Source organism: Piliocolobus tephrosceles, chromosome 11, assembly GCF_002776525.5.
Source record: "Piliocolobus tephrosceles isolate RC106 chromosome 11, ASM277652v3, whole genome shotgun sequence".
Lineage (NCBI taxonomy): Eukaryota > Metazoa > Chordata > Mammalia > Primates > Cercopithecidae > Piliocolobus > Piliocolobus tephrosceles.
The window spans coordinates 60,499,370-60,517,331 of NC_045444.1; the positions used below are offsets into that span (position 1 = coordinate 60,499,370).

Genomic DNA, 17,962 nt, shown 5'->3' on the forward strand with positions numbered 1-17,962 from the left:
AATAGAATAGAATAGAATAGAATAGAATAGAATAGAATAGAATAGAATAGAATAGAATAATCACACACACAAGAAAACAAAGTAAAACTTGTTGGTGAGCAAACCGAATGAAATATGTTAAATCTCTGTCCAATCCTGTCCAAAGTCAGGCAGAGGAGGCCAACTTGAGTTCTCATCACCATCTCCCAGCACCTTTTGTTGTTTGATTAGAATAGATTCCCTCTGTAAGACATTAATGATTTCCAAGGCTAAGGCTTTAAGAAGTTTATTATACGGGAAGTGATTGAGAACTGGCAATAATGAATCTGGTTGTCTCTGCTTCGGAGTTTAAAGACTGTTCTGATGACGATAATTACATTTTTATGAATATCCTACCTAGTGAGTAACAATTTTACTATGTCAGATTTGCACCACACAAAGATGCATCAATTTCATCTGCAATGAAAAATAGAGCCTAATAGCACAGTTATATTTATATGATAGTCAAACATCAAGATGCAACATAAGTGCTTCAACTAAAATAATTCTGATCATTATTTAACCTTGAGATGATTAAGGTGGAAGCTTGTCAGCTTACTTTTTTCATGATTTTTGCTGTTTTGGTTTGATTTTTAAAAATCCATAATTAACATTTATTAACATTTGGATTCTACCCCAACCTCCATGATGTGTGGGCAAGGGAAAAACAGCAACAAAAAAGATCCATAGATATGATTAATGGTCAAAGAGAGAGTATTAGGTAATTATAAGTCATAATTATGTTCTTGGTAATAAAATACCATACTGTTTTTCTCGTTTTCTCTGCTAAGTGTCTTCAACTATAATGCAAATTACAGACAATGTATTTAGGTTAGATGCTATACATACAGAGTAATTTAATACAAAGAAAACTGTTTCATTGTGATTGTGCACCAGAGCTATTCCAAGTGTGGTCTGAGACCAGCAACATCAAGCATTTCTCTAAAACCTGTTGGAAATGCAAATTCTCAGGCGTTACCCCAGATCTCTTGAATCAGAATCCCTAGCAGTGGGCATAGGCACTCGGGACTCTGTGTTAACAAGCCTTGCAGGAGGTGCGATGAGGTGTGAGAATCACTGCTCCAGCATCTTGTAACTCATTCTCCCCTCCCTAAAGTGAAACACTGATAAGTGCGGAGGCTGCAATCCCAGCAACGCTTTAGGTGTTCCTTGTTAGCTGGAGGGGGCATGTGTTCCCGGAAAGGGGGCCCAAGCGAACAGGCTGTTTTGGCTTAGTCTCTTGAGTCCAGGTTCCTCTCCAGTGAGTTTTCTCTTCTCTTTAAATCTCCTGAGGTCACAGTGTGCCCCAGGCCATAGTTTCTTCCCATTACCAGTCATAATTGTTTGTTTAACCTCCCTGGTAGGAAGGATGTTTATGATGCTCCTCATCATGTGAGGACTTCCACCACCCTGAATCCTTGTTGGTGCTTCCCCTCTATCACTGAGACTTCATTTCCTTGACATCATCTTGAGCTGCTTAAACATTTTTTTTTTCCAGAGGGAGTCTTGCTGTGTTGCCCAGGCTGGAGTGCAGTGGCACGATCTCAGCTCACTGCAACCTCTACCTCCCGGGTTCAAGGAATTCTCCTGCCTCAACCTCTCGAGTAGCTGGGATTACAGGTGCGTGTCACCACATCCAGCTAATTTTTGTATTTTTAGTAGAGACAGGGTTTCACCATGTCGGCCAGGCTGGGCTTGAACTCCTGACCTCGTGATCTGCCCACCTCAGCCTCCCAAAGTGTGCTTAAACATTTTTAACATCCACCATGATACTCTTCTATTTTTCTTTATGGCAGAAGCCACACTATTTACCTTTTGACAGCACAGTGGACCAAAATTGTTTACCAGAACTCACCAGAAAGTGGCATGGAGAGGGGCCACACATTGCCAACACGCTGAAAGAAACACAGTAGAACACCCACTCAGTACAGAGTGCTGATGCTCCCTGGCCAGGACTGCACAGTGCTGTCGCTGTAGGAGTTTTCTTTGGCAAAGAGGATAGGGTAGCATGTAGCATGAGGGAAAAGTGTCATCAGAATTTGGTGACAGATAGATGATAGATAGGTAGATATAGAGACAATTTTTATTGTGGTAAAAACATAACATAACTCACCATCTTAAATATTTGTAAGTGTATGGTGAATACTGTTAAGTATATTCACACTGTTGTGAAACAGATCTCCAAAGTTTTTAATCTTGTAAAACTGACACTCTATACCTTTTAAACAACTCCCACTTCCCCCCTACCCTTAGCCCTTGGCAACCACCATTCTACTTTCTGTTTCTATGAATTCAATTACTTTAGATAGCTCATAAAAATGAAATCATCCAGGCAGGTGCAGTGGCTCACACCTGTAATCCTAGCTTTTTGGGAGGCCGAGGCAGGATGATTGCTTGAGCCCAGGAGTTTGAGACCAGCTGGGTAACACAGTGAGATCCCATCTCTGTTATTAAAAAAAAAAAAAAAAAAAAGAAAAAGGAATCACTTGGTATTTGTCTTTTCTTGAATGGCTTATTTCACTTAGCGTAATATCCTCAAGGTTTACCTAACAGAAAAATTTTTGAAGGACTGCATATTCGAGACAATAGCATTCTAATGAATCAGCACACATGGGACAGTGTTAAATGAAGTGATTCAGTATGACAAAAAGTGAACACCATCTTGGTGATTTAATTTTCATATTATTTCATATATTTTTATTTTAATTTAGGCAGGCTTGGCTGGGTTTGGTGGCTCATGCCTGTAATCCCAGCACTTTGAGAGACCAAGGCGGGTGGATCATTTGAGGTCAGGAGTTTGAGCCCAGCCTGCCCAACACGGTGAAACCTGCTTCACTATGCTAAAAATACAAAAATTAGCCAGGTGTGGTGGCATGCACCTGTAAGCTCAGCTACTCGGGAGGATGAAGCAGGAGAATTGCTTGAACCTGGGAGGCAGAGGTTGCAGTGAACCCAGATTGCATCACTGCACTCCAGCCTGGGCGACAGAGAGAGACTTTGTCTCAAAAATAAATAAATAAATAAATAAATAAATAAATAAATAAATGGATGCGGGCTCTGTCGTCTATGGAGATGGAGTCATCCACATTATTTCATATATCCTATATATTTTAATACTTTTTTTGTTTGTTTTAGTCCAGATTCCAGGTTTATGAATACATTGTTTTAGAGGCCCAGTGCAAGGGCAAAATCTTTAGAGTGGTGCTTCTGAAATCTGAATGTGAATCAGAATAACCTTGAAATTTGTTAAAAATACAAATTCCCTGGGTTCCAGGAGATTCTTATTTTGGGGTCTGAGGTGGAGCCCAGGAATCTGCATTTAACAAGCACTCCAGGTGATTCTTTCCTTCTGAGAGACACTGCAAGTCTAAATCAGCGGGGTAGAGCAGTGCCTGTGAGGGTGAAGCAGTGAGGCTCAACCCCTTTCACAGGTGTTGTAGCTTCTTTGGATCCTCCTGATGCGTTGTATCTGGACTTTGAATAACAATTAAGGTACTCCGCCTAGTTCTAGAGTTCCTCACGTCCTTGCCTCAGCCCCGCCCAAAGACCATAGGCTTCCTGAGATACAGGCATTTTGCAGTACTGACCTGCATATCCTCAGCAGGGCTTACTTCACGCTATCTCTGTTGTGAGAAGATGCACAATAATATTTGTCAAATGAATGAAGACAGTAAGGACAGAAATGCAGTGAAAAGAATGTGACTGAAAGAGTCAGAGGAGTTTAGTCTCGGCCTGTAAGCCTAACAGCTGTGAGGCCTTAAGTTACTTCCTCTCTCAGGCCTTAGCCCTGCACCTGTGACATGGGGATCAGTTTCTTCCTCCTTCCTCCGAGGGCTGCTGTGGGGTACAAATGACATAAGGTATGTAAAAATGCCTGAAAACTGTGGAGCCACTCTTTCAGTTGTGTTGAATATGACTGCTTTTTGTTCTACGGAGTGTTAGGTAGTATGAGGAGGCAGAGAACACAAGGTTTACTTCTGGCTATTACCGAAAAGCAAATCCTATTATTTGGTATTTAAAAGAGCCACATGGATTTTCCAACTCCAAGGACAGTGAAAAAGAAATTTAATACTATAAATTTATGATAGGAACAGTAGAAATATAAATAATGAACAGTACAAAGGAAGGGAGATTCACAGGAAAGCAAATTAACTAGGCACACTGCAGTTTGATTCTGACATGGGGATTTCCCGTAACCTGTAACTGCTTAATGAAATGACATCTGAACTTTATTGGTTTCTCTGAGATCACCTTAAAAGGTAGCAGGTATCTGATAAGATGAGCTGAAAAGCAAATTTATATAATATCCTTTTTAAAACTTCAAGGCAGGGATTATAACCACCCCCTAAACTGCAAAGAACCAAAAGAAGTTGGATCACATCCAAGAAGCAATGTGCCCCAGGTGGTAAATGCAGAGCCAGTCCACAGTCCAATGAGGAAAGTGAGAACAATGGAGGAGCTTTCCAGGAAGCTATGTTTATTCAGTTGAGCCAACTATCTCATTCTCAAATGAGGTCTTCCATTGTCTTGGCTCATTAAAAGTCCTTACTGATAGGAAATAGCGGTATTTTTTTAGACTGACAAATGAAAAGTTAACAATGATATTACTCCCTATTCAAATTTGATCAGGCAGCTTTGAGTTTGAATTCTCATCCACTTAAGGCAAGTGGCTTGAGGCAAATTTCTAATCCACTCGGGCTTTAATTTCTCTACCTGTAACGATACAAACATTGGCAATAATATTTGTAAAGAGCCTAGATCAAATTGTAGTATTGGTGGTGGTTATATGAAAAAGAAAGACAATATTTGTGTTGCTATTTAGATACATAAATTAAGCAGAGTGTCTTCTTTTTAAAAATTTTTTATTGTTTTAAGACATGGGGTCTGTGGCACTCAGGCTGGAGTGCAGTGGAAGGATCATAGCTCATTGCAACCTTAAACTCCTGGGCTCAAGTGATCCTCCTGCCCCAGCCTCCTGAGTAGTTAGGAGTATAGGCATATGCCACCACGCCCAGCAAATTTTTAAAATTTATTTGAGACAGGGTCTTGCTATGTTGTCCAGGCTGGTCTTGAATTCCTGGACTCAAGCAATCCTCCCACCTCAGCCTCCCAAAGTCTTGGGAATATGGGTGTGAGCCACTGTGCCTGACCACGGTAGCGTGTCTTGATGGTATAAAATTACTGTTCATTACTGTGTTAGATGTTTTTTCATTTTCCCATGGTGGCCTCCTTTGGGACTGTCCACGCTTTTGCTCCAAGAGTAAATCTCGAAGGAGCAAGCATGAGTGGGAATTTTCCTTGCATGCTTACAGCCAACCAAACAGCCCTATGTCTGTGATGAGATGCATTCCAGAACCAGTTGTAGGATAGGGTTGCGTTGTACCTACTGGCTGAAGTTTTTGTTAGATCTAGAATTTAAACTCACACTTGGTTCTGGGACTAGTATTTAAAAACTTCCTATTATATCATATGTCTTTATATTCCTAGTGCTTCATAAGTTATAGTTCCTCAACTTTTGTTGATGATTTGAATAAGTAAATGTACAAATAAATATCAGGGAGTACAACAGCTCCATTAAATCATGTGGGTTTTCCCAATTATTTGCTGCTCTTTGTTTCTGGAACTGATCTGAGATAGATAGCATTTTGATGGGTGAACTTTAACTTACCAAGGCAGACAGAAAACAGGAAAACGGTGGGAGTCCTTATGACTAAAACGTATTTAAGTCCATGATGGATATTCCAGGTGTTCTGGCATGCATCTTCCTGGCCAAAACTTAAGCTGAATTTGAGCTCAACGTCTAACAACAGCTAGACTTGTTTTCCGGGGACCTCAAAGGTCAAACGTATTTTCTTAGATAGGTCACGTTCTGGGGTTTTTGACTCTAATGCAATGTGGGCAATGCAATGACCACGTTATTTTAGAGACATTGACAGGTCACTCAGGGAGTATGAAGGAGGCAAACACTTTGGTTCTCTTATATCTGTCACTCACGGGAAGCTGGTGACTTAAAGTTTTTAAGACATTCACTTTGGTTGAGTTCTCCACCAGAAGTTGAGCAAGGCAGAATTGCAAGGGCATGTCCAGGTTTTGTGAGGTCTGAAGCTTTAGACAATATAAGATGTCCTATTTAAGAAAAATAATATAAAATCACAAATAAAAAACTAGATATGAAAATGAGAATTTAACTTGAAGCCCCAGCCAGGCACAGTCTCTCACACCTGTAATCCTTGCACTTTAGGAGGCTGAGGTGGGAGACTCGCTTGAGGCCAGGAATTTGAGACTAGCCTGGGCAGTATGGCGAGACCACCCCTCTTTACAAAAAAAAAAAAAAAAAAAAAAAATTAAAAAATTAGCCAGGCATGGTTGCACACCTGTAGTCAGTCTCAGTGACTCAGGAGGCTGAGGCAGGAGGATTGCTTGAACTCAGGAATCTGAGGCTGCAGTGAGCTATGATCATGCCACTGCACTCCAGCCTGGGTGACAGAATGAGACCCTTTAAAATAAAAATAATAATAAACAGTTAGGAACCCCCCCCCCTTGCAAGTGGGGGATCCCAAAGCTCGAGCTTAATTAGCTTCTTATAAATGCACCTATGTAATAATGGAAGCAACATTTTAAGACAAAGGTATTTGTGCTATAATGTTGATGAGTGGGACATTTCTAAACATTTACCAGTAAGAGAAACACGTACATGCTAAATGTAACTCCAGACATAGACATTAAATACCACGTTTTCAGGCTGGAGGGAAGTGAGGCTGGGGGAAGACAGGGGAGAAGGGAACTGGTGACTATTAGGTACCCAGGGAGCCTTCAATTAGTTGGAATGTTGAGAGAACTCGGAATCCTTGAATTTACCTTCCAAATTAATCAAAACCCAAAAGATGTAACTTATTGGTCATCAAAAATCCTCCCAAATACTGTTTTTTTCAAGGTTCCTGTAGGTTTAACAATTTTTATTTTATTTTATTTTATTATTATTTTTTATTATACTTTAAGTTCTAGGGTACATGTGCATAGTGTGCAGGTTTGTTACATATGTATACTTGTGCCATGTTGGTGTGCTGCACCCATCAACTCGTCAGCACCCATCAATTCATCATTTATATCAGGTATAACTCCCAATGCAATCCCTCCCCCCAGTTTAACAATTTTTTAAAAACTAGTGGAATTTACCGTGACATTGAGATTAGAAAAAAAGAAAGCAAATAAATTACTTAAGGGGACAAGAACTATTTTAATGTGTCTTCTCCACTAGTATGCAAGCCCTCTGTGGCTTGGGTGACTGAAGTTGCCCCCATGCCTGTTTGGAATGGGTGCTGGCCTCCTTAACTGCCACTCAGAGATCGCTTGGCCACTACAGTCATGGTGGAGATACCAGTTATTAATAGGTCATTTATGGTGAAGCTGGTAAACAGTAAGGGCTCAATAAAAACTTACTAAATGGATGAATCAAATAAATACTTCCACTTGGAACAAATGAGGCCAGACTTAAAGCGGTTTTTATTCCTAAAGATTCTGTAACTGAATTTTGTTAAGACTTCTTTGACTGTGTTTGAGAATTCCATCATGAATACGGCCGAGGTTTGATGGCAAAATGATTAAGAAATGAAATGGAGTTAATTTTCATTGAGTGCCTAACATGTGCCAAGTATCTTGCTTGAGTTTTGCATATTTACTTATTTATTTTAAAATTTATTTATTTTTTTCAATAAACCACCTACAAAGCTTCTGGATGTGTATTATTTAAGCGTTGTAACCATTTTGCAATCAAGGAAGCTAGAACTCAGACTTAAATAACTTGTCTATGGCCTCACAGGGAGCAAGTGGCAGAGCCAGAATCCAAATGCAGGTCTGTGGGTGCACGGCTTTTGCTGTCACGCTGTAACCTCTCATTTGGCCTTTTCTTTCCAGCCAATGCGAAAGACACATGAAACAGTGACAGAGAGAGGCAGGAAGGACTATGAAGATGGGACAGTACAGTGAGAAGTCACATTGTCTGTCATCAGTACATCATTTAGGGCCTTAAATTGCCCATCTGTGAGCCCAGACGGTTGGACTGGATGACCTCTGAGTGGGGTGACCACATGGCCCAATTTTCCAAGGCAACCCAGACTTATACGTGTTTTGCCACTGCAACTATTAGCATCCCTTCCACTCTCAAACATGTTCCATTGTGGATCATAAATTCTAAGGTCGCCCTATCTGTGAGGTTCTTTCTGGCCCTTACTTTCTGTTATTTCATACTGAACCCAATAATATTTCTTTGATGACTGAAGCACGGTAAAATTTCATTTTCCAGGCCTGGAGGTACAGGGAGGACAGTAGGTGAGGTGGACCTTACTTATGTAGAGGTTGCTTTGCATTTCTGATATGGATATTTTTTCAATCTAGGAGCTAGTGTTCCTTTCCTTTCAAAGTACACTAGTACATCCCCTTCTAGTGGATTTGGCTCCAGTTAATTTGGGATCATTATATAAATATTTGTTTCCTACTTCACACTAATAGTGGCTACTCCTTATTGAGTGCTTACACTAAGGCTAAATGCTGAGTGCATTATCTCATTTAATGCATATATTAATGCTATAAGATAGTTCCTCACCTTATAGATAAGGAAACAGGTTTAGTGAAGTGACTTGCAAGTAAGAGCCAGGTCTTAAGCTCTTAGCCGTTCTTCTATATTGAGATCTGTATATACACATACAGCAGATAATTAAGAAAGTTATCAGGCTCCTAAATTCCCATTGGCCTTTCTTGTATTTATCAGTATCCATGCCAGTCTTTGTCATTTCATCATCCATTGCTTCAGCCATCCATCTTTACCTCCTCGTAGAAACATCTGCCTCAAGTAAACAGATTTTGACTAAGATGCAGATTCTCAGAAAAAACGAAGACTGGATTAGCAAGTAGGTGCAATGAATACTTACTTATACAAACCTTTTTTGTCTTTCTTTTCCACAGTTTAAAACAGAAAACAGACACTTGTTTTTTGTTTATATTTACATAAACAATACTTAAAAGAAAAACCACCAGTTGACACCATATCATTCTGCTTTTCTTTATTGTCTGGCTAACTTACAAAGATGCAGATGTCTAGGGGAGTCTCTACCCTACCATTTACACTATCCTGATGACACAGATACCAAAATGTGTCTGTTTACATAGTGCATGGTATGAAAAAAATGTTTTTCTTCCTCTACGGTCCTTGACTATAAGGAGGAAAAAATTAATTTCACGCCAACATTTTTTGGGAACTTCAACAATCATCCCATTTCTGCTACTAAAATAACAAAACTGGTATTACAATTTAAAATATAAAGACCTAACAGTTTTTACAAATATGCAAATAATCTGCTACTTAGACATAAAAAAAGTTGACTTCTTTTAAATCACAAAGTAAGGCACCATTGGATTAAACATTTCTCCTGGCTTTTACTAAATAATATGCATAGTGAAATAAATACTGAACACTAAGTTTTAATACTGTAATACATTTCAATATAAAATAAGAGGTGAATGTTAAAATACTGTTATTACATGTTGAATACATTTATCTGAAAATTTTATGGAAAAAACACACATGTAAGCTCTGATTTCAGGGAAGAAAATATTCATTTTTGTAATTTTTCATAGTTTAAGATTTTACCACAGAACTTATTCAAAGTTTTAGATGCAATTAGGTTGCAAACTTTCAAAGAAAGGGTGTAGGTGTATTAATGAAACATTCACTTAAAACACTACATTCTAAAAGATCTCTATTCTGGATGAATGGCAACTTTGAGCTACGACCCTGTTTCAAATTTAAAATGGTACCTGCCAAGTTCAGATATGCAAAGGAATTGTCCAATTTTTACTACCCTTTATAAAATTCAGACCCACTTTCTTTGAGTCAGACTTTTCTCTGTCATATTTTCTAGGAAGTGCAAACTCCATCTTTTGTGAAATGGGTCATTAGGCTTTATCACAGGGATGCTTTTCACTGTTGAAATCAGATAAAAGAATCCCAAATAAATGATGCTGCTAAATTACCAAACTGCTAGAGATTAACAAGTTTTTTTAAAAAACCAACACTTTGCCAAGCTTGTTACACCTTATTATTTCTTGATTCTCTTTGAGTAAAAAGCCCAAATGACTGTGTAGAAGACAGACGAATGGTCAATGAGAGAGGAAACACAGGTTCTCTAATGTACTACATCAGGACTTTGGCAAAGAAGTTATAAAAATATAATATATTCAAATCAGTAACTTCATAATTTATTAGACATCCCATTTATTAGAACTCTAAGTTCTTTTGCTTTTATATAAATGAAACATTTATTCTATAAATAGAAATGTATTTTTCAGAATTTTCTTTGGGTTGGTTTCTTGTTAGCATCTCCCAGTAATACATGAATAACATACTGAAACCATGATACAATGTTTAGGTAGATATACATATACATATGTGGTCATGTGTTTTTAAAAAACAAGTAATGGTCATTTTAAACAAAACCATATAAAATATCTAAGTGGAAATATTTTTTCCCAACTCTATAGCTAGATTTAAAAGTCCCACTAAAATTTTGTAAACAAAATCATGTAAGAAAAGGCAAGGCTGGCTCTTCCCTATGGTCCTTTAGTGGAGCTGTATTTGCATAGATCCTAGACAAATGATGCCAAACAAATTCCCTCCAATTTCCACTAGCAATCTCCCTAATTCGCTCAACCCTTACATAGGAATCAGATTTAGATTTTTAGAGTTTTACCCACCAACTCAAATCTGTTCCCTTCTTCTTCCATGTTTCTGATTTGACACCTTTCCCTGACTTTCTTCCCCTCCTACCAAGCCTTCCTAGTCTCTCCCAGCCTCAGGAGCTTGCTCAGCCAGAGAGGAACAAAGGCTGCTTCCATTTCACAAGGCAGAAGTCCAACTGACAAGTGACTGCGTGAGCCAGCTGGTTCTGAGCCCGGAAGTCCCGACAGGCTTTCTGTTTCTTTCCAGTGGCTTTATTCCACATGACTTTAGTAAACCGTACTCAATTAATTTCTGACCTTGGTACTTTGACGCAACACTTGTATACAGATATTAAGGGAAGAGGGAAGATAAGGGAGCAAAATTGAAGGTCAAACTGTGTCAAACAAGGTACTGGGTCCTAATTTTATTTTTAGTTGCCTCTTGAATCGCTCAAGCCCATCTTGCCTTTTTTGTTTTTTAAACGAGGTTTCTGCACTAGCTTCCATCTTCCAGACTTGTGCTGTCTAATCCAGTAGCCACCAGCCACATGTGGCCACTGAGCACTTAAAAATGTGACTAGTCCAAATGGAGATGTGCTACCAGTAAGTGTAAAATACACTGGATTTTGAAGATTCGGTACCAAAAAATAATATAAAATATCTCATTAAAAGTTTATGTTGATTACAGGTTGAAATACTTTGGATGCATATTAACTTCACTTGTTGAAAATATACTAGAAATGTTAAAGTTGTATATGGGGCTCACATTATATTTCTATTGGATAGCTCTGTCCTGGAGCTGAGCTCGGACTGCCAAAGATTGGACATCCTGTGACTGCAAAAGTTTCCTGTGAGCCCTTACTCAGCAGCTTGCTTAGGTGGTCTGTGGTTCATGGAAACAGACAGGAGGCCAAGCATGCAAAAAAGGAATGGGAGAAAACAGCTCTCAGGGACTTTAACAATTACAGTCTGTGGCAAATAAGCAGTGAATGTTCGGATTTGGTTGGTGGAAAGCTGGGATGCAATTCCTCTCTGCCTATTACCACAAAAGCCTATCGACCCCGGATGCAGCTGAAGCAAGCAATAGCCCGGAGAATAAACAATATGAAAAGCTAGGTGCATTTCTTACCTATTCCCACGCACACACGCATATTCCCACTCACCCTCCCATCTTTCCTCCTGCCCATACATGGGGCATAAGGGAAGAAGCAGGGAGGAGGGTGTGCAGTTCTTAGCAACAGAAGCAGCTCTTGAGCTTGGGTAGAGAAGAGCAGGCAAAGATCACCTCGGGATGGGAGGGAGTGGTGGGGCACCCCTTTCTCTTCGGTTGGATCCACCTTGGTGAAAAAACAGACAAAATATAATTTTGGTTAGAAAGCTGATGTTCTCATTGTGGAAACTCAGGGATGGTTGCACGGGTACCCACTACCTCATCCCCATGACCAGGGCTGTCAGCTAACTGGCATATGTTGTGGATGAGAAGTGAGGGGTGAAAAGAAGCAAGTGATGTTCTGAATAAACATCATGGTGGATGATCCATCACTGGCTCCCAAGTACTTGTACAAAGTAAAAAAAAAATCATTTCCTTCTTATCACAGTGTGTGTTTATTATACATTTAGAAAATATGGATGAGTAAAAACAAAGAACTCACCCATTCCTCCAGCACCCAGAGATAACCAATTACATGTATATTTTTTATTTAGGAACAGTTCCCCGTTTCCTTCCAGAAACAAGATCATGTAATCAGTTTGAACATCTTTCAAAGGCATTACTCTTTGCAAAGATTATTAATGACAGACTGTATTTCAAAATATGAGTACACAACAGTCTACTTAGTCAATTCCCTTTTGTTGGGCATTTAGGTATCTTTTAATTAAAAATGAGAAAGCTTTTCTGACTGTAGCCATCCTAATGGGTGTAAAGTTGTATCTCACTATAGTTTTATTTGCAGTTCCCTAAAAATCAGTGATGTTGAGCATCTTTTCAAGTGCTCTATCAATGTGTTCTTTTAAAAGTTATTCATGGCCCTGTTGCGGTGGCTCACACCTGTATCCCCAGCACTTTGGGAGGCTGAGGAGGGAGGATGGTTTGAGCTCAGGAGTTCAAGACCAGCCTGGGCAACATAGCAAAACCCTGCCTCCAAAAAATTAGCCAGGCAGGTTGGTGCATGCCTGTCCCATAGTCCCAGCTACTCAGGAGGCTGTGGTGGGAGGATCACCTGAACCTGGGAGGTCGAGGCTGCAATGAGCCAAGATTGTGCCTCTGTACTCCAGCCTGGGTGACAGAGTGAGACCCTGTCTCAAAAACAAAACCAAACACCAAGCTATTCATGGGCTATCAGTCCACTGTAACTAGGCTTAAAACCCATTCACATAAGAAAAATTCATTTACTACACAAACATTTGTTGAGAATTTAACAGGTATTCGGCATGACGTCAGGTGCTCAGATGCTGTGAACAGGTCTACCCGGTGCATGTGTCAATCAGGTAGGTCTGCTCTAACCACTACTCTTGAGACTCAGTGGGCTGGAACTGGCAGATTCCTCAGTAGGGATCTTGATAGGGACCCTACTGGTCCACTTAGGGATTTCTGAGAAAGAACCAAATTTCTGAGCAAGGAAAGGAGTTAGGAGGAAACACTGAAAGAGGCGCCTCTTCCTCTCACCATCCCCACCAAATATTTTCTTGGGCAGGCATCTGAGAAAAGACTCATCTGGATGTAAACCAGACACCTATCATGGAGCCCTGACCATCAACTGACCCGCCACAAGTGGTTAGTAGAATGAGGGCTGGCCTAGTCCAAAGCTGTAATTAGAGTACACTCCAAGTGCATTCGGTACTGCTCAGGGCTGTCTGGGTGTGCTCTCAGGCTGTGGGCTGGGAGGCTGAGGCCGCTGCAGAGCAGAGGAAAACTTGGTACTCGACAGTGCCTTATTTATTTTTGTTAGATGATATATTATCATTGTAAAATATTAAACATGCCTAATGCTGGAAATATTTAAGGCAAATGTACAAAAAATTTTGGTAGACAGCGGAAATTAATTAAAAACTACTTTTAGGCTAGATGTGGTAGCTCATGCCTACAATCCAGTGCTTTGGGAGGTTAAGGCAGGGGACTACTTGAGGCCAGAAGCTCAAGACCAGCCTGGGCGACACAGAGATATCCTGTCTCTATAAGAACATTTTTAAAAAGAAATACTTGAAAATGCCCTTTATGTTTCAGGCTCTGTGCCCCTCAAGGAAGATGCAACAGTGAGCAGGACACAGTTCTAGTCCTTACATTGCCTACTTGAGTCTTAAAGGAGGATGGGAGAAGAAATATGCTTAGCTATTACATTAAAAATCTAGAGGGTACAGGGAAGATGGCCTGTTACCAATTTAAAAACACAAATAATATTTAGAATAAGAGGAAAATAATAAGTCAGAAAAAATGTTTAGAGTCTATATGAACAACTCCTTAAAGTCAATTCGTTTATTGGTGCCCAAGAAGGAAGAAGGGTTGTACTCATATCAAACAGAAGCCCTTCTTCTGGTGAACACACACACACACACAGCATTCAAAGATATCTGTCCCATGTGAAAACTTACTTTTCACTAAAAATTTTTCTTTTTTTTTTTTGAGATGGAGTTTCGCTCTTCTTCCCAGGCTGGAGTGCAGTGGTGTGACTTCTGCTCACTGCAACCTCCACCTCCTGAGTTCAAGGAATTCTCCTGCCTCAGCCTCCTGAGTAGCTGGGATTACAGGCATGCGCCACCATGCCCAGCTAATTTTGTATTTTTAGTAGATACAGGTTTTCTCCATGTTGGTCAGGCTGGTCTCGAACTCCCGACTCAAGTGATCTGCCCACCTCGGCCTCCCAAAGTGCTGGGATTACAGGCGTGAGCCACTGTGCCTGGTCTTCACTAAAAATTTCAATCATCAACTCTTGTATAATAATTTTATTACAGCTATACCTCTTCATTAGGTATTGTCTATGAATGCAGTCTTCCACATAAACAAATTTTTCCAGGAATTAAAGTTTTCCTTTTAAGCAGTAGTATTCTGTTTTCTTCTAGCATTTGTCCATGGAAAATTTCCTATATTTTCTAACTCTTTAAATTTTTCTACAGCGCACAAAGCACAGGTTAACTCAATTAATTTAGTCCCATTTAACCCAATAGGAATTTAACCCAACAGAAACATCTGGTGTTGTCCTGCGCTGTAACACACAACACAGCCATGTTCCTGTCTCCTCCTCTGACCTGGGACTGCCATCTGTCACTTCTCTCCCATGTCAGTGATTTTGCTTCTCACTAGTCTTAACTTTAGCTGTTACTAATCTCCTATAAGGTTTGGAACCAACCAACCAACCAAAAATTACTTTAAACTGTGTTAGAAAAGAATCAGTAGGCTCTGAGTAGGTGTAAGATGCTCTGCTAGGGAGTGAGGCCATGGCTAGGGGTGTTGTGACGTATTTGACTTATTAGGTTATATTTTCTCTATTTCTGGCTTGGGAATTTGGCTCTGAGGCTAAGGCTGCCACGAACCTCGGCCTCATGGGTGACATATGCATATTTCATGCTAATTCTTTCTTCATTGTATATATTTATTGTTGCTTTTTTTTTTGAGACGAAGTCTTGCTCTGTCGCCCAGGCTGGAGTGCAATGGTGCGATCTCAGCTCACTGCAACCTCTACCTCCTGGGTTCAAGTGATTCTCCTGCCTCAGCTCCTAAGTAGCTGGGATTACAGGTGCATGCCACCATTCCCGGCTAATTTTTGTATTTTTAGTAGAGATGGGGTTTCGCCATGTTGGTCAGGCTGCTGTCGAACTCCTGACCTCGTGATCTGCCTGCCTCAGCCTCCCAAAGTACTGGTATTACAGGCGTGAGCCACTGTGCCTGGCTATTGTGTTTTTTTAAAAGTAAATTTAAGAGGCATTCCAGCAAAACCCTGGAAAACCTGCTAGACAAATTCTGAAAGAGCTGTAACACTTCCTATACATTTAGTGTTATAAAATTCCAGTTTGTCTATTTTCCCTTCTTGTTGACACCCTTTTCAATGGAGGAAAAGCAATTTACTTCTTTATGGTAGCATTACTTACATTACCAGAACAACAGAAATAATTTAAATGTCCATGGTAATGGTAAATTACTATATGCTGAAATAAAAACCATGTGATAACATGGGCACTATTTACTAAGCAATGTTATGTAAACCCCGCCAAAAAACTATACACTGTCATTATAACTACATAAAAAAATCAGAATTATATGGATAAAAAATTGAATGAGAATCTGATAAAATGAAAATATCTATTATGTAGCGAGATTATGGATATATTTACATTTTCATGTAATGCTGTAAAGCTATGATTATCATACGTTTGAAAGATCAAGGCAGTTACAGGGAGTTTTTGTTATAATTAATCAGACATTATGCCAATTTCAAACTAGAAGGAACAGAAGATTGCTCTACTTGTGCTGTCTCAGGAAGATGAAAATGGAGGACGATTGTCCAAAGAAGCAAAATAATAAAATGTAATACTAACAAACCACGGTATTTTGAGTTTGTAATGACACATTAAAATAACTTTCTCATATGCATTCTGGGCATCTGCAATTTCCTCACTGCCTGTGGAAGGGGAATTTACTAGAATGTAGATGGCTCCAAAAGGTTCTCTACCCCACTCCAGGCAAGAGGCCTGGACTTTCTATACAGCCCGAGTGTCACTCAGGCTATTCAAGCATGAATCTTCAAAAACCTTGGCAGAAATACTCACTCCGGCTTTCGTTTCTTGCCAATTTGCTGGGATAACTTTTGGTCGTTTGTACATATGGCTCTGGAGGTGGCAAATCGGAAATTGGATGGAAGTAGAATCTGCTTTCCCACTCATCTGGGAAGAGAAACAAGCAGTATCTTCAGTGACAGACAATCTGCTATGAAGACTTACATAACAAAAGGCACAGAATGAAACAGAGAGAGAACCACAGTCATCAGTGCTAGTTTTTATGCCTAGAAGTTTACAGAAAAGCTGGAAGTGCTGCAAAGGTCACGAATTAGTACACTGACATATATACAGACCTGCAAATCAAAGCAAAGTGGTTTTAATGAGAGTGATTAGGATCCAGCCAGTCCCTCTTAGGAGCTGGGGGCTAAGGTATAGGCCACCTTTTTCCCCATTGATAACAATGGCAGAGATAGGCAGTTCAACATCTGCAGGCCATCGGGCCTCTTACCTACAGTGAACTGTTTAGAAATGTACATAATAAGAAGCTATTAAAAGATTCTTTTCAGAATCCTGGAATCTCTGGAAAGTTAACTAAAATGAGACCCAAACAAAGAACAGATCAGGGAAAAATGATCCTCCTTTTTGGGAAGTGGGGAAGGGGGATTACTAATTTTAATTTGAAATCATTGTGGGCCTTAGAATGGTTAGTTAGATCAGTGCAATGGAGTGTGATAATGATGGAACAAGAAATTAAACGCAAATAAGCAAACCACATATACAAACAGATTTACCATTTAGTTGCTGCCCTATAGCCCAGGGAGTCGGGACCACACCTCACCTTCACATGGAGAGTCTTGGAAGCCATTTCTAATAGATGTTGATGGTGGAGGTGGGGGAGGTGCCCCAGCACTGGGCCTGTCAGGAGGAAGGGGAGGCCTGGGTCCACTCCTTGGACTGTCTACTCCACTCCTGGACGGCAACTGAGGGGTGGCAGGCAGGGCCCGAGACGTGCTGCCGTTTCTGCTTACTGGAGGAGGTGGTGGGAGGGGGCCTGGAGCAAAAAAAGACACTTAGTGCAGAACCTTATATCCATATTCCATCACTGTGGTCACCATTAGTGTACAGCTGATGGGGACCTGCTGGACACATGCCCTTTAATTAGGGTGGAGATTTTCTAGGGTATTTGGCTGAGAAATGAGTAAACACACAGAAACACAAAAAATGCATGTGTACACATGTATATGCAAAACAAGTGCATACTGATAGCTAAATGGGTGTTTTGGCTTTGAATTAGCACTGAGATTGGAGATGGCTGAGTGAAATTGAAAACAGGTGAAAATCTGTTTATACTGACAACCATATAATTTAAAAAAATTTTACAATCCTTTAAAGAGCTATTGAACTAATTACTGTGACATGATGAAATAATTTTTTTAAAAAGAATAAGTTATGAAATTATTTTAGGTCTTGAGAAGAATGAAGTTCTTTAAATGCAGTTTTGTTGTTAATTACAGAAGCACGT

At 39.9% G+C, this 17,962-nt stretch overlaps 1 protein-coding gene and 1 non-coding gene across 8 annotated transcripts in view; both read right to left on the minus strand.

Moving 5' to 3' along the window:
• Nucleotides 1-9,062: 9,062 nt before the first annotated feature.
• Nucleotides 9,063-17,962, minus strand: part of WIPF1 (WAS/WASL interacting protein family member 1) — a 118,686-nt gene continuing 109,786 nt past the window's right edge. For 5 of the 7 annotated variants that reach the window (XM_023185958.2, XM_023185955.2, XM_023185959.2 and 2 more), the window contains 4 exons: nt 17,279-17,491; nt 16,492-16,605; nt 12,017-12,068; nt 9,063-11,614 (listed from right to left, as the gene is read on the minus strand). In XM_023185958.2, the coding sequence (XP_023041726.1) occupies nt 11,590-11,614; nt 12,017-12,068; nt 16,492-16,605; nt 17,279-17,491 (404 nt within the window). In that variant the 3' untranslated portion in view covers nt 9,063-11,589. Of the gene's footprint in view, nt 12,069-16,491; nt 16,606-17,278; nt 17,492-17,962 lie in introns of all 7 variants that reach the window. The other 2 variants (XM_023185961.2, XM_023185960.2) reach the window with 1 other exon arrangement.
• Nucleotides 15,643-15,705, minus strand: LOC111522193. The gene has a single exon (XR_002725189.1). It is a non-coding gene; the product is annotated as a U7 small nuclear RNA (small nuclear RNA).